The 14,683-nt window shown below is 38.2% G+C and overlaps 1 protein-coding gene and 1 pseudogene across 5 annotated transcripts in view; both read left to right on the top strand.

The window, feature by feature from the left end:
- The window catches only part of PDCD10 (programmed cell death 10), a 50,574-nt gene that overhangs the window by 4,453 nt on the left and 31,438 nt on the right, over positions 1-14,683 (top strand). For 2 of the 5 annotated variants that reach the window (XM_056110641.1, XM_056110642.1), the window contains exon 2: positions 12,928-13,140. In XM_056110641.1, coding sequence (XP_055966616.1) covers positions 13,045-13,140 — 96 coding nt within the window. In that variant the 5' untranslated portion in view covers positions 12,928-13,044. The remainder of the gene's footprint in view (positions 1-12,927; positions 13,141-14,683) is intronic. The other 3 variants (XM_056110644.1, XM_056110645.1, XM_056110643.1) reach the window with 2 other exon arrangements.
- On the top strand, positions 7,608-7,779 carry LOC130020211 (uncharacterized; annotated as a pseudogene).

Raw genomic sequence — 14,683 nt, 5'->3', positions numbered from 1 at the left:
ATGTGTTCACTGAACTCAGGTCAGCCATTTTGGCCGCTTGTAAGGCAAACGCCCTACCGCTGTGCTATCGCTCCTAATGTTGCTAATAATTTTAAACTTTATTCTGATAATTTTTCTCTTTACCTGTGAAGATTAGCAGTTTTGTGTGATTGTGTGACATTTGAAATGTAGAAAATTACAGACTTTGGAGCCATAGCGCAGCGGTAGGGCGTTTGCCTTGCACCCGGCCGGCCTGGCTGAGCCAGGTTCTATTCCTCTGCCCCTCTCAGAGAGATCGGCAAGCTACTGAGAGTATCTGGCCCGCACGGCAAAGCCTGGCAAGCTACCCGTGATGTATTCCATATGCCAAACACAGTAACAATGGTCTCAATAGAGACATTACTGGGCCTGCTTGAGCAAATCGATGACCAACAGGAGGACAGTGCTACAGTTTTAGGAGCACTACAACATAGTACATGAAAACACATTTATTGCAGCATTGCAGCAGTTAGAAATAATTTATTTACATGAAAGTAATAGTGTAGTTTTTCTTCATGAAGGTAAAAAAGTCAGTTTTTCTGGTTTAGCCACTAAATTAATTGCATCTTGGGATTAATTTAGTATTATAATCTTATTTTTCACAGTCATTCTTTTTTGATATAAAAAATCCATTTCTTTGAATGCCTCCAGCCCCAAGTGATATGACTCTTCTTAGTCTTGATCTCACCCTTCTGTAGTTACTTAGAATCAAAGGTTGCTACCAGGTTACAAACAAAATGAACGAAAGCGAAAGGCAGAGTTTTATTAGCAAGGATATGAATTATTAGGTAATAGCAATGGAATCCATATGGTAGTCATTAGTCTTACTCAGGTCAATCCCTTACCGGAAGTACATATAGACTACAGTGGTAGTACTTTTGTCTATTCATTTATTAAATATTTACTAAGTATTAAGTCATTGACTTAAATCTTTGTAATGAGCTAGAATATAATATAAGAAACATTTATTGAGCAGTGACTTGGATGCCAGGCATCAAGTAATCATGATATGATCTTATATAATCCTCATAACAACTGCGAGGTATGAATACTATTAGCCCAAATTTACGAAGAAACTAAAATAATGTGTTATTAACTAGTACTCCCTCAAGGTCACAACCAAGGCTGGCTGGCTTCAGAGTCCTTCTTTTCAGTCATTGCAGTAAAAAGGTGGTTATTGATTGGCCTCCATTGGAGGATAGCTGTGTTTAGAGTTGCAGTTACAGAAAGTTGTATTTTACGTGTTTAAGGTCACTGTGGTAGGTGAAATTAAGTTCAAATTTACTCAAAGGAATTAAATGATATTCTTGAGGATTCAAAATACTAAAAACATTGAAGTGAAAACAAAAACCACTGAAGAAAAAACACCCCTTGCAAGTTTATGACATTGTAGCTTAACAGCAATAAAGCCTTTTCCCCCCCCTAGTATTTTAATATCATTGCTTTTCTTTCTAGTATCAGGTAAAATATTTGAGTTATTCAGAAACCATGTTGTAAAAGAAGCATATATATTATAATAAGCAGTGTGGCTAGCTACTCATTTTGAAAAGCACTGTGGTTCAAAGAGTGGCAGGGAGATAGTCCTATTTCTATCTCTAGAGCTTATGTTCATCAACTAGAATTATGATCACTGACATGTGTCAACAGTTATTCCCCCCCCATTTCCCTCCTTCAAATGCAATGCTAGGTATGTCTCTTGAACGTATATGGAGTAATTGTATGTATGAAGTGGTGCAGTTATGTTCCCTGGGGTTATGTGTGCATTCTGGCAGCTTGATCTGTGTCCTACAACTTTTTCCTGCAAGACTACACCTTTAAGGAGTTAAACTGTATCTGACTTTTCATCACCACATCTCTAACAATTTTGCTGGCATTGACTGCAGAGTACTAGGAAATAGAGAAAATAATAAACTTTCTCTTTGGGGCATTTATAAATTAGTGGATAGAAGTGGGAGGGAACGGGTAAGTGTAGGCATGAAGCCTTTTTTAATATATTACTTTCACTTGTGTCAGTTTGTTTGATAATTTTGGGTCACAGGTGATAGGAAGGGATAAAAATAGTGCCTCTAACATACAATTTGGCGCTTAGGACTGAAACTTGTCTTTCCTCATTCAACTAACCACCATTAACAATGAACTGAATGGGCCTCCATAGGACAGAGATACAGAGATACGATCTCCTTTGCCTTATGTGCCGTGCAACCTATTCCCTCCCCCGCCCCCCGCCACACACACAAATGAATAGTATGAATTAGAATTATGATTGGAGCTAAAAAATGTCAGTAGCCTAAGTTGTTATCCCCTTGCTGATTGATGTATAAGGTTTCTACAGACAGTAGAAATGGTAAATGTATCAGATTTGCCTCTAGGCTACAAAATCTTCTTGTATTATGATTGTTGTAAGGCCCTATTGATTTGATTCTAGAGGATTTTGAATACTGTTGTAATCTTTTTCATAAATAGAAATGCATTGTCAGAGCCTTTATAATAGAATTGGCATTCTTGTCAAAAATCAAGAATTCTTAATTTTGGTGTGCTCACTGTTTTCAGTTGGAGGTTATATACGATATTTCCTTGTCTGTGTACAAAATAAAAGACTATTGTTTCTCTGCTAATGACATTTGTATTTGAAGTGATTAGACAGCAAAAGGTAAAGGGAAATTCCCTGATCAAGATAAAATCTTTTTCTCATTAGTACATGTTAGTAAAATTGAGCCAGTGTCAGTTTGTTATCTGGTGCTAATAATTTTATCAACATTTGAGTGCCTTGTGGCTATTTCGGAGAGAAGTTCTTGTTCTGTTGGGTTAAAAAAAAAAAACAAAAAAACATTGCCTGCCATAGAGGACTTTAGACTATTAAAAGCCACTAAGTTAAATACTATGTGAACTTTATTATCCTATATGGTTTACGTTTCATGAATTATCTGAGGTCTTTGCAACTTAATTTTTACTTTGCTATGCAGCCCTGTTCTGTACCACAGCTTTCTTTTAAGTTAATCTATGTGCATTTAAAAAACTTTTAAAATTTTATTATTTTAAAAATTTTTTGAGTCACACCTGGCAGTTCTCAGGAGCTATTCTTGGCTCTGCTCAGGATGGATCTCTGATGCCTCTCTGTAACCATATTTGGCGCCTGGGAATTTGAATCCAGATCAAGCCTCAGGAGAGGCAAGTGTTTTAACCCTTGTGGTATCTCTCTGGCTTTAAAAATTGTACACAGGCTTGTCACATAGTTTTCAAGTGTGCTTGACAGCCAGTTTCTTTTAAGCACTCCCAGATTAAGTAATTTGCTTTAGATGATGATACGTATAACTTTTTTTTTCTGGTGATGGTCTATGGGTGTGGGTGGAGGATGGGAAGGCATGTAGCTCCAGGTCTTTCCGATAGCTTCTGTCCTTGAACACTGTGGAGTTTGAGGATTGTGGCTTACATAGATGGCATAAAGAACGAAGCAGATTAGCTCTAGAAATAGTTATGTTTGGCAAACTAATATATCTTTCTGTAGCCTGTAGTAGCTAAAGTACTTATTGCCATCCTGTTTTATCTCTTTGGGTGATTTTCCGTGGACTTCCTTTCTCAGTTGTGAAATCTGAAGATTGCTCTAACTGTGGGCTGTTTGGTCATTTTAGGGTCTTAAATTTTTCAGATGCATAATTGTGTAAAACAAGTTCAAGTAAATTTACTGATGAGATGTGGAGGTACTAGACTTATTAGAAAAATCTAAATTATGCAAAGAGATGCTCTTATGTGACGGGTACCTTGTGTACATTTAGTACATTTACTGGATGAAGAAACGGATTATTACGTTTCATTTCTCTCATACAGAATTTTATATAATGTCTTACTAAAAAAAATCACAAATTAGAGCGACTTGACTTTTAGAAAGAGGTCTGATCTTCTATCCTGAACTAAAATGTGCTTAATTTTTATAGCTAACAAGTGAATAATTAGTGTGTCCTGTACTATTTTAAGGACTGTTTGTAATAACTTTCTTAATTTCCACAACTCTGTTAAGATAAATACTATTATTTCCTTTTCATAGATGAGAAACCCAGCTCAGAGAAGGTAGATAACTGGCCCCAGTCTCATAGGTACTAAGTGGTAACTCCAGAATTGAAACCAGGAAATGCAGGTTCTAGAATCATGATAGCACTTGTTACTCATCTTTATATTAACAGTGCTATTGTCTCAGTCTAATTGAAACAGCCTTATTTTCATTCAAATAGAAACTTTCAGGTGGTTTTTATTAAGTTCTCTTATTAATTACTAACTTAGCCAATGCTTGTTTGGTCAGTCATGTTACAGAGATGAGAGAGAGAGAAAGAGAGAGAGAGCGAGAGAGTTAGAAAAAGGGAGGGAGAAAGAGTGTGCGTGTGTGTGTGTGTGTGTGTGTGTATACGTGTACGATCACCCCTGACAGGGCTCCAGAGACCATATATAGTGCAGGGGATTAATTTGGGGTGTGCTGCTTGCAAGACAAGTGTCTTACCTGCTGTACTATCTTGCAGGCCCTGATGGAGTTCTGATACTAATTTGTGGTATGCAATACCTGGAAATTTTAATAGAGGAGATGCCTTTATAAATTTGATTGAATTGGTTAGATTTTTCAATAAAATAATAACTCACCGTGAAAGTGTTACTTTTCTTTTGATGGTTATTTTAAACATGCAAAAATGCAGTGCATAGTTAAAGTCATTTAATATAAGGTCTGTGATTTTATTTCAGAATGCATCTTCTATTCTGACTGCAGTGCTGTTTTTGCACTCCCTAAAGAAGATAAAAGTGAAGTGACTGCACTAGGGAAATGATGACAGTGGCAGTTCTAGAATTTGAGACCGTTCTTTTTTATACCTTAATTCTTCTTTTCTCTCTTATCTCCACATAAATTGTCTATTTGATATTATGAATACAGTGTTTCTGATGGAGAAACAAGGGCAATGAATAAGTGAAGCTTCTCAAAGTCAGGATCATAAACCTCTGTCTCAAGTGTGTAGGTGTAGTCAACTTAGCATTAGATATGTTCATGAAACAGGTGTTACTCAGTTTTTCTGATTTAGGCAACTGTTTCCATACAAGTGGTTTCTAGTCTGGTCTTTAAGAACCATCTAGACTATCTGCTAATAACACAATTTCCTGGACCCTCCCTTTTTTTTTCTTTTTTGAGATTCTGACAGAATAGTCTGGGGCATACGTGGCTTTGATAGGCTTTGGAATGATTGTGATGGCATAGGTATCAACATTTGGATACTCCCAAGCCCTTCTGTGTACTGTCCCCTGGAGTTTTGATTTTTAACTAAAAGCTGGGTAACTTTGTGTATGGTTCATGTGTCAAAGCAAGGTTAAGAATAAGAAGTTTCATGTTTTTGGTATGTTTGGAACTTTGCAGATTTGTGCCAGTTGTGTTTTGAGATTAAAGACATCAAGACAACCCTAAAGAAAGGAAGGTTTTACCTTTAAAATCTGTTCTATTAAAATTTTGTTTGTTTTTGTGTGAATTTTTATTGAAATTTTGCTATAGTCATTATTCTTTTAGCTTACTTTAGTAGATTGTGAGATAGTTAAAAGAAGTGAAAACTGAGTCATTGAGTCCAGGCTTTGTTAATGGACTGGTTGGATTTCTGTGTTCTTTTAAAAACATGTTTTGTTTTGCTTAACCTATGTGTGAATTGTCTTTGCACTTTGTTTCTGCTGTGTTGATTCTAAAGTTAACAGTAACTTGTAAATTTTGCTAGCTGGTTCGATGTTTTGGCTTGATTTTTAGTTTGTTTTTTGGGTTGGGTTTTTTTTTTTTTTTGCGGGTGGTGGGGGAGGACACCCGACTGTGCTCACCTGGCTGTGCTCAGTGCTTACTCCTCACTCTGTGCTCTGTCTGTGCTCAGTGCTCACTTGTTCACTTCTGACAGTACATTCTGTGCTGGGATGGAACAATTTGCCGCGTGTAAGAAGACTGGTCCTGTCTCTGTGGTCCAGATAGCTACAAGAATGGATGATCTATTTTTTGTATGTGAGGATACCTAGTAGTGCTTAAGGTTTATTCCTGGATCTGTGTTCAGGGATTTTGTTTTCTTTTAGTTTTATTATAGTTTTATAAAGTAGTTAACAATATTTGATTCTATTTAATATTTGAGCACCAATCCCACCACCATAACACCTTCCCACCACTATATTTGGATGTTTCCATTCAGAACCCCAACCCTTGCCCCAAGGCGGAACTGAAATAATTTATTTTGTATTGTTTGTTATGAATAAACCGCTGAAAATGCTCCAAAAAATACTTTCCTTAGAGAGTGTGTGAAGATTGCCGTATTTCACCCAGGGGCCATTAAGCTATTCTGTAAGAGATTGCTAATATGTTGTTAAGGGTCCTTGTGTGCTCACACACACACACACACACACACATATAAAATCTAAATATCTGAAAAAATGTGCTGCCCTCTAAGATTGGTTGCCTTTTACTTTAAACCCATCAAATGTGGTGTGCTACACTTGGAGTATGTGATGTCTTGGCCACGCTGTCCAGGGAATAAGTTTACTGTGTGTAATGCTCAGCCCAAGCGTGCAGAGAGTGGCCTTGAGCATGGCGGAGGTTGATTTCTGGAGATTTTCTGGGCCCCTTGGGGCAGGGAGGGGCGCCACCCCCACTGCCCTCGGGAGCCCATATGAAACAGACTGGCTGTGGCAGTGTTGTGGTCTCATCAAAGAGAGAGAGTCTCTGCATTGTGGCTGTTGATGAGATTATCTGGAGTCAGCCAGAGGTAGCTAGTGGGTGTGGCTGCCGAGTTGCCGGAAATTTGGGGGGGGGCATGGTCTGGGGTCACCCATTCCGGAGGGATCCCTTTTTTTGTGGCTTAGGATACCATATGGGGTTCTGGGGATCGAACCCGGGTAAGCCATGTGTAAGGCAGGTGCCCTACCTAACTTCTTTAGTATTGCTCTGGCCTGAGTGAACTTTTTAAAGTTAAAATGTTGCCCTCTTTGTGGGAGGAAATTGAAGGATAAGAATTTAGGATCAGTTTAGGGGGATTAAGCACTGGCTATGAATGACTGTATAGAACAATGCAAATGGAACTGCCTGCACTTGTTCTAATGTTTACTTGGGAATCTTCTTTTTCTGCCCAGGAGCTGCCTATAGTAGTACAAAGGATTTTACTTTTCCATCCCTTTTGTTTTAAGTAGCCTTGACTCTAATTCTCTCTCTTGGACCAGATATAGTGAGACTGTTTTAGGAAATGCTTATTCTAAGCCAGGAATGTAGTTCTTTTGTACGTATAAGACTAATATTGGGTGGTTGGGCAGGGCAGAGCAAAAACTTCTAGGACTAGGAACTTGGCAGTGGAATGACTAAGAACCTGTTTTTGGAACCTCCTTGAATCAAGCAATAATTGTTTCAAGCACTGTGAAATAGTCAAAACTAATGTGTTATTTTGAATATTCAAGAAAATAAGGGTTAGTGTATGCATTTTAATGCACTGCTTTTTGTTGATATTCACGTATCAAAATATTTTTGAAGAAAAATTTTTTGAAAAATATCCTTTGTCTGAATAGCGTCTTTATTTCTCATTTTTGTTCTTCAGAATTCTCTAGGTGCAATCACTTCTCGGCCTTTTGGCTAAGATCAAGTGCAGAATTCTGTAGGTGCAAACTGTTAGAAACTAAAATTATTTTTAATGTGAAGACTTTTCTTCCAAAGCACATTTGAAGTGGGAAACTAGATTTTTTTTTTTGCTGTGTTGCCACCAATCCCACGTTAAAATTTCATTTATTCGCTAGCAATTGTCAGTCCAGGAATATTTTGGACTTTCATTTCAGTTATAAACATAACATAGAGGTGAATGAGGTGGCATTTTAAGACTTTAACTGATTTGGAATTTGGAGTCAGAAGTCTGCAATTGGCAATACTATAAAAACTGATACCCCCTTGAGTACTAAAGCTCTATTAATATTTTGCCTAACACCATCCAGGTAGAAAAGAATCTTAGTGAACAGACCTGGCTGCAGCCCTGGTTCTTAGGTTCAGAGCAGGCGTTTGTTGCTTTAATTACAGTTGTTCATTGAACTAGTTCAGGTGGTTTTGTTTTCATTTAGTTATTTTGGTTTTTGGTTTTTGGATCATACCTGGTGGTGCTCTGGGTTTACTACTGACTTGGTGCTCAGGGATCACTCCTGGAGGGGATCATGGGACCATATGGGGTACCAGGGATCAAATCCATGTGTAAGCCAAGTACCTTGCTCGCTCTACTCTCTCTCCAGCCCTGTCAGTCATTTAAGTATTTCAGAAGAAACACGTGGAAGGAATTGCTAAGTATATATTAACTTGAAATTAGCAGGACAGTTTATTATTCTAAGAACCCTTCTTGGAATTCTAGATTTTGCAAGCAGCCAACATGGCCGACCCGAGTTCGACTCCTCCGCCCCTCTCGGAGAGCCCGGCAAGCTACCGAGAGTATTCGATATGCCAAACACAGTAACAACAAGTGTCACAATGGAGACGTTACTGGCCCCGCTCGAGCCAATCGATGAATAACGGGAGGACAGTGACAGTAATGAAAGCATTAATGAAACAATACTGACCTCAGTTTTTTAATGTATTCTGAAAATTATTAATTGATTCTTTTTATCTCTAAAATTTTAGTTTATTTTTATAAAGTTGCTCATAATAATTCATTACATTTAATATTCAATACCAATCCCACCACCGTTGCACCTTCTCAACACCATAAGAGGAAAGTGAGTGAAGATTGTTGTATTTTTTCTGGGAGCCATTAAACCCTTGTATAAGGGATTGCTGACCTGTTTATTAAAGCCAGTTAAATGTTGTGTGCTACTCTTGGTGCAACGGTGGTGTAGAGTATGAAAGGTCCAGGAATTCTAAAATTTAGAATACGATTATAGAGCAGATTAATTCAAGGATGAGGCCTGATGCCCTTTTCTGGGCGCTTTATTTCTGAGTCTCTGTATCATGGCCCATTGATGAGACTATATGGCGCCAGGGACAGTTTGTGGGTGTGACTGCCAAAGTACTGGTAAACTTGGGAGATGCAGGGAGGAGGCCTATTCCTTCTCCAATTTCAGTCATGGATTCCACATACCTGAACTCCTAAATTGATTCTTTGCAGCATTTTCCATAGGATTGCTGTTAAAATATTGCAAATTGAATTTCTACCTCCACCTGTTTAGCTCATAGTACTGCTGTAGTGTTTTTATTTCAGATAAGTGTTCAACTACTAAATATAGTTCTAAGGAGAAAAAACAAAAAGAAAAAATATATACATATTAAAAATACAAACACATTTTTAAAATTAGATAATGGGAGGTGGACTTGTTTTTGGACCACACCACTCCTGGCATTGCCGGGGGTACATATGCAGTATGTGGAAATGAACCCAGGTTGGCTGCTTGCAAGAGAGGCACCTTATGTGCTATATTGTTGCTCTAACTCCATGAATTATAAATAGCTTAAGGGAAATTTGGGGATTTTTTTCCTGATGTGTTAAATGCTGCTTATAAAATGCTGCCCATCTGTTTATTTTTTTAAAAAATTTATGATCTCTTGAGCACACCAAGAGTGATCCATCAACACAGAACCTTGTGCAAGTCCTGAGCACAGCAGGGTGAGGCCCAACACCCCACCCCCAATTAAAATTAAAAAGTATTTGGATAGCTTTATTAGCATAGCTAGATATAAAGCAGGAATCTGAAAATGTGTATAACGGCTTTACTGCTTCCTTTACCATAAGTAAGGTAAGTAAGGCCCTCCCGTTGTTCGTCGATTTGCTCGAGCGGGCCCAGTAACATCTCCATTGGAGACTTTGTTGTTACTGTGTTTGGCATATCGAATACGTCACGCGGAGCTTGCCAGGCTCTGCCATGTGGGCAAGATACTCTCGGCAGCTTGCCGGGCTCTCCGAGAGGGGCAGAGGAATCGAACTCGGGTCGGCCATGTTGGCTGCGTGCAAGGCAAACGTCCTACCGCTGTGCTATCGCTCTAGCCCCTTTACCATAGTTTGTCTGTATATATGTAAGGACAGGCACATTAGTCCAAAACAATAAAAACATGAAGACCCAGTTAGGCTATGGTATGCTTTTAATATTGTTCCTTTTAAAAATCATTTTTATTTGGGGCTTGCCAGATAGTGCCGGAAGTTCTCAGGGGCATCTCAGCTGCCGGAACTCAAGAAATGAGACCTGGTTTGGACAGGTCAGGCCCATGCTCCAGCCTAGCGCTGTGGTGCGGCTCAGTCCTCCATGCATCTCTGAGAGTTCTCGGGCACACTGGGCTGACTTTTGGCTGAATCAGGGACCCATTCAGTTCTGGAGCCGAACTTGGGATCCTCAACATCAAGGCATGTGTTTCAGGCCTTTGAGCAATCTCCCCAGCCCATTTTACCTCATCTTTTTTTTTCGAGGTTGGGCAGAGGATGGGCCACATTAAGCTGGTGATCAGGGGTTACTTCTGGCTCTGCACTCAGGAAACACTCCTGGAAGTGCTGGGATGTTGGGGGTTAAACCCCAGTTGACTGCATGCAAGGCAGATGCCTTAACTATTGATCTCAGGTTGGTAAAAGTTTAAGTTTCTTGCCCCAGATCCCCTTATTTGATAAATCACACTATTCTTTGGGTGTTATTTTGACCTCAATAAGAAATCAGTTTTTAAGTTATTGCAAAATTCTAGAGCTTTTAAGACTGTTGATCAAGTGTGATAGCTCTTAAAGTAAGTTTATGTTGTTGATCCTTAATATTAGTTTCTCACTGCTGTTTTCCCTTAATTCAGTACCGTCTGTACTCTCTGCTGATATTGACAGCCGTCGTTTAGATTGAGCATTTAAAACACACCATTGCATTTTAGCTCTCTTTCTTTGTTCCACGTTCATACGAAAAACTGTTCACAGTTTTTATCTAAACGGAAAAAGTAGATTAGAAAATGACTGTTAGGTAAGCAGCTAAATAGAAATCACAGAACTACAGTTGATATTTATTCACCTGTTTTTACTCTTACACCATATCTCTGAAGGTTTCCCTTCTTGATCCTCTTTTCCTCTGTTCTGTCTATGCTGTGACTAAATAGTTGACTTATTTCAAATCAGAGGATTTCATTAAGTTAATGATTTTCTTTCTGCCCTGTAGACTCAAACTTAGGATTTGGTTGCTCCTTTCATTTTTAAAAATGTTTTGTTCTGTGATGTGTCTTCATGTTAGAGAATATTGCACCTTAGAAAAATGATAACCTAACTTCCAGAAATTGTACTAATTGATTTTAGTAGCTGATTTGATTGTCAGGGGTATGGAAGGATATAGAAGTAGCTCTCAGATGGGATAGGTCCTCTAAGATTTTTTGAAGCTTTGTGTACCCAAAGACTGAGAGTTTATTCTTTTCAACTGCTTAGGTTTTTCACAATTTGGTCCAGATAAATTTTTTGGATTTTTATTTTATCTCATTTATTCTGTTTAGTGCCCTCCCACTTGGTAGATGCTATATGTACGTATGTTTATTCAATGAATGAATAACTATTTCAGGATTTTTTTTAGATAAATGAGCTAATGTTTTTCATTTCATTTTAAACTTTTTTTGTGTAATGTGGTTCATTCATTTAATTCTGAGTGCTGGAGTGACATCAACTTGTGAGATCTTACACAAGTTACTTACTGTCTCAGCATAATTTTTCACGGTGGGGGTAAAGTTGTTGACTTTTGATTATACCCAGTGGTACTGCTTCCAGTTCAGTGCTTGGGAAATCCTGTGCAGATCTGGGGTGTAGGTCTCCAGCAGTACAGAACAAGTACAAAAGTTTTTCTGTTGTCTCCCCTGCCCCGTAGCATAGTTTTTAATCTGTAAAATTAGAATGGTGCTTACTAAAATAAATAAGTCACCATGGGGACTAAACTCATGTATTTTTTTAACATGAAAATGCTCTACAACTGGTAGAAATTCAAAACTTAAAATTTCATCATTAATGAAAGGCAATTAATACAATTTGGTTTCTCCTAGAAATACTGCATTTTCTCAGCCTCTCAATGAAAAGTTTGTTTTATTCTGGGATTCTTTATATTTTAATTCCAAGGTAAACCGATTTTGTTGCATACAGATGCTGAAATTATACCTATTGCTGATAATTTTCTCTAAATCATACATGATAGGATTGCTTTGTTATTCCATGGTGCATAGATCTCTTAGTTTCAAGATGAGTGGGTTTGTGAATCTGAGCTTCATGAAGTAATACCTAATGAGATTGGCTGTTAGAAAATGCCATTTCTTTAAGTTTTGTGGAGCAAGTAATGTGAAGGAAGTTTGTTACGTGCATGCCAAAGCTGGGGGGTGGCAGGGAACCTGGGGACACTGCAGGAGGAAAGAGGATATTGGTGGTGGGATTGGTGTTGACAGACAACCCTGTATGCCTGAAACAACTCTGTTATGAACAACTTTGTAAATCATGGTATCTTAATAAAAATAATATGAAGTCCTCCCATTGTTCATCGAGTTGCTCAAGTGGGCACCAGTAACGTCTCCATTGTGAGACTTGTTACTGTTTTTGGCATATCGAATATACCATGAGGAGCTTGCCAGGCTCTGCCGTGCGGGCAGGATACTCTCTGTAGCTTCCCGGGCTCTCCAAGAGGGACAGAGGAATTGAACTCAGGTCAGCCACGTGCAAGGCAAACGCCCTACCTGCTGTGCTGTCACTCCAGCCAAAAATAATATGTATATATAACAAAATTTAAGAATACAACAAAGTACAGTTTTTTAGTATGATAGAAAAAATGGATGTGTCATACTCATTACTTTCATAAAATATATTTAACAATTTCGTCATAAAAGGGGGAATCAAAGTAGAAAATGAATAGCATTTGGATTTTTCTTTTAAAATAATCAGTTGTTGTTTCTTCCCCCCCCCCCCCCCCCATTTTAACCAGGTCAGTATATGTCTTTTGCCGTATTTTTTTTTATAACCAAAAAGAGAAGAAATACTGTAGTGAATGAAGATTCCTCTACATTTTAGCACTACTTTTTCTACTGTAGTTGGCTTTTGAATGAGGATGACAATGGAAGAGATGAAGAATGAAGCTGAGACCACTTCCATGGTTTCTATGCCTCTCTATGCAGTCATGTATCCTGTATTTAATGAGGTAAGGAGGTAAACATTTCCTGTGTGGTATCTGCTTTTTCTTTTGGGTGGGGGGGCTTTTTGGTTCTCACCTGGCGATGCTCAGAGGTTACTCCTGGCTCATGCACTCAGAAATCCCTCCTGGTGGTGCTCTGGGGACCAGTTGGGATGCTGGTGATCAAACCTGTGTCAGTTGCATGCAAGGCAAATGCCTTACTCACTCTACTATCCCTCGGCCTCTGCTATTTTTTGATACCTGCTTCATTTATTCGCTTTGATTGTTCATATAAAAGATATACATATAAATGAAGTCCCTCTCTGTGTTCAGTATTTTGCTAGGGCAGGTATAAAACAGTGGGGGGAAAATATATATGAAACCTGGAGATTTCACTCTCATGGGAAGAGAGAGAACCATTGAAAAAAAGAAAAGCGTATAAGTAATTATGGAAATGAAAAGTAATGGTAGGTGGGGTAAGGGTAAAAAAAGAGTAGTGTGGTGACTGGACATGTGTCTCATTGGTCATTCACATGCTATACATGTATGAGAACTTGGATTCATCCCACCACCACCTCCCCTTTTCCCAAAGTAATGTGTTGAGTAATATGACATGTGGTCTTTTAGGGCTCATGACAGGCCTCAAGGTAAGAAATACGTACTAGATCTGAAAGTGAGAAATATGATTTAGGTAGTTGAAAAGTCAGGAATAAGCACATTCTTGATAGGCATAAAAATTCATAGGCATAAAATACACAGTCATCAGTGACAATATTTTTGCTGACATTAGATGGAAGATTCACTGCTTGATATCTGGAGAGGACTTTTATTCTTTGAATTTTCTAGTGCATATTGTTATTAGTATATTTTGTGCTTAGATACTGACAATTCTAAGCTGTATCACATAGTCATGATGATGTGCACTGCGGTCATGAATATGAATTTGTTTTTCTGAAATTAACCAGAAACAGAAATTCAGTAGCTTCAGATTTTTTGTCTACTTATGAGGGATCATTATTGCTGCTTTTTGCTAGTTTGGTTATAAGTTAATTATAAATCTATTGATATCTCATTCTTGCTAATGTAACCTGGAAGACCTTACCATTCTCAGTGATTTCTCTCTCTTTTTTTTTGTAAAATTTTACTGATAAAGAATAAGATTCCATGTTTCGAAACCATTTCTTGTTGTTTACTAGTATTTATATATATTTTCTGGTTTTAGTTTTTGGGACATTAGAACATAAGAACTCCTTTTCAACTTTTTCTTTATATTTATTTATTTTTTGATTTGGGGGCCACACCAGGCAGTGCTCAGGACTTACTTATGGCTCTGTGCTTAGGGATCATTCCTGGTGGGCTTCAGAAACAATATTGGAGTGCTGGGGATCAAACTATGCAAGGCAAGTGCTTTACCCATTGTACTATTGCTCTGACCCTCTTTCCAGCTTTAAAACCACAGACTTAGTTGCCATTTTTTGGTACTATTTTGTAATTTCGCATTTTACTAAATAGTGTTTGTTTGGTGACCATTAAAAAAAAAAAAAACTCCGGGCTGGAGTGATAGCACAGC

Source organism: Sorex fumeus, unplaced genomic scaffold (assembly GCF_029834395.1).
Source record: "Sorex fumeus unplaced genomic scaffold, SorFum_2.1 ptg000010l, whole genome shotgun sequence".
Classification (NCBI taxonomy): Eukaryota; Metazoa; Chordata; class Mammalia; order Eulipotyphla; family Soricidae; genus Sorex; species Sorex fumeus.
The sequence above is the reverse complement of the archived record's forward strand: the minus strand, read 5'-3'. Positions and strand labels throughout refer to the sequence as shown.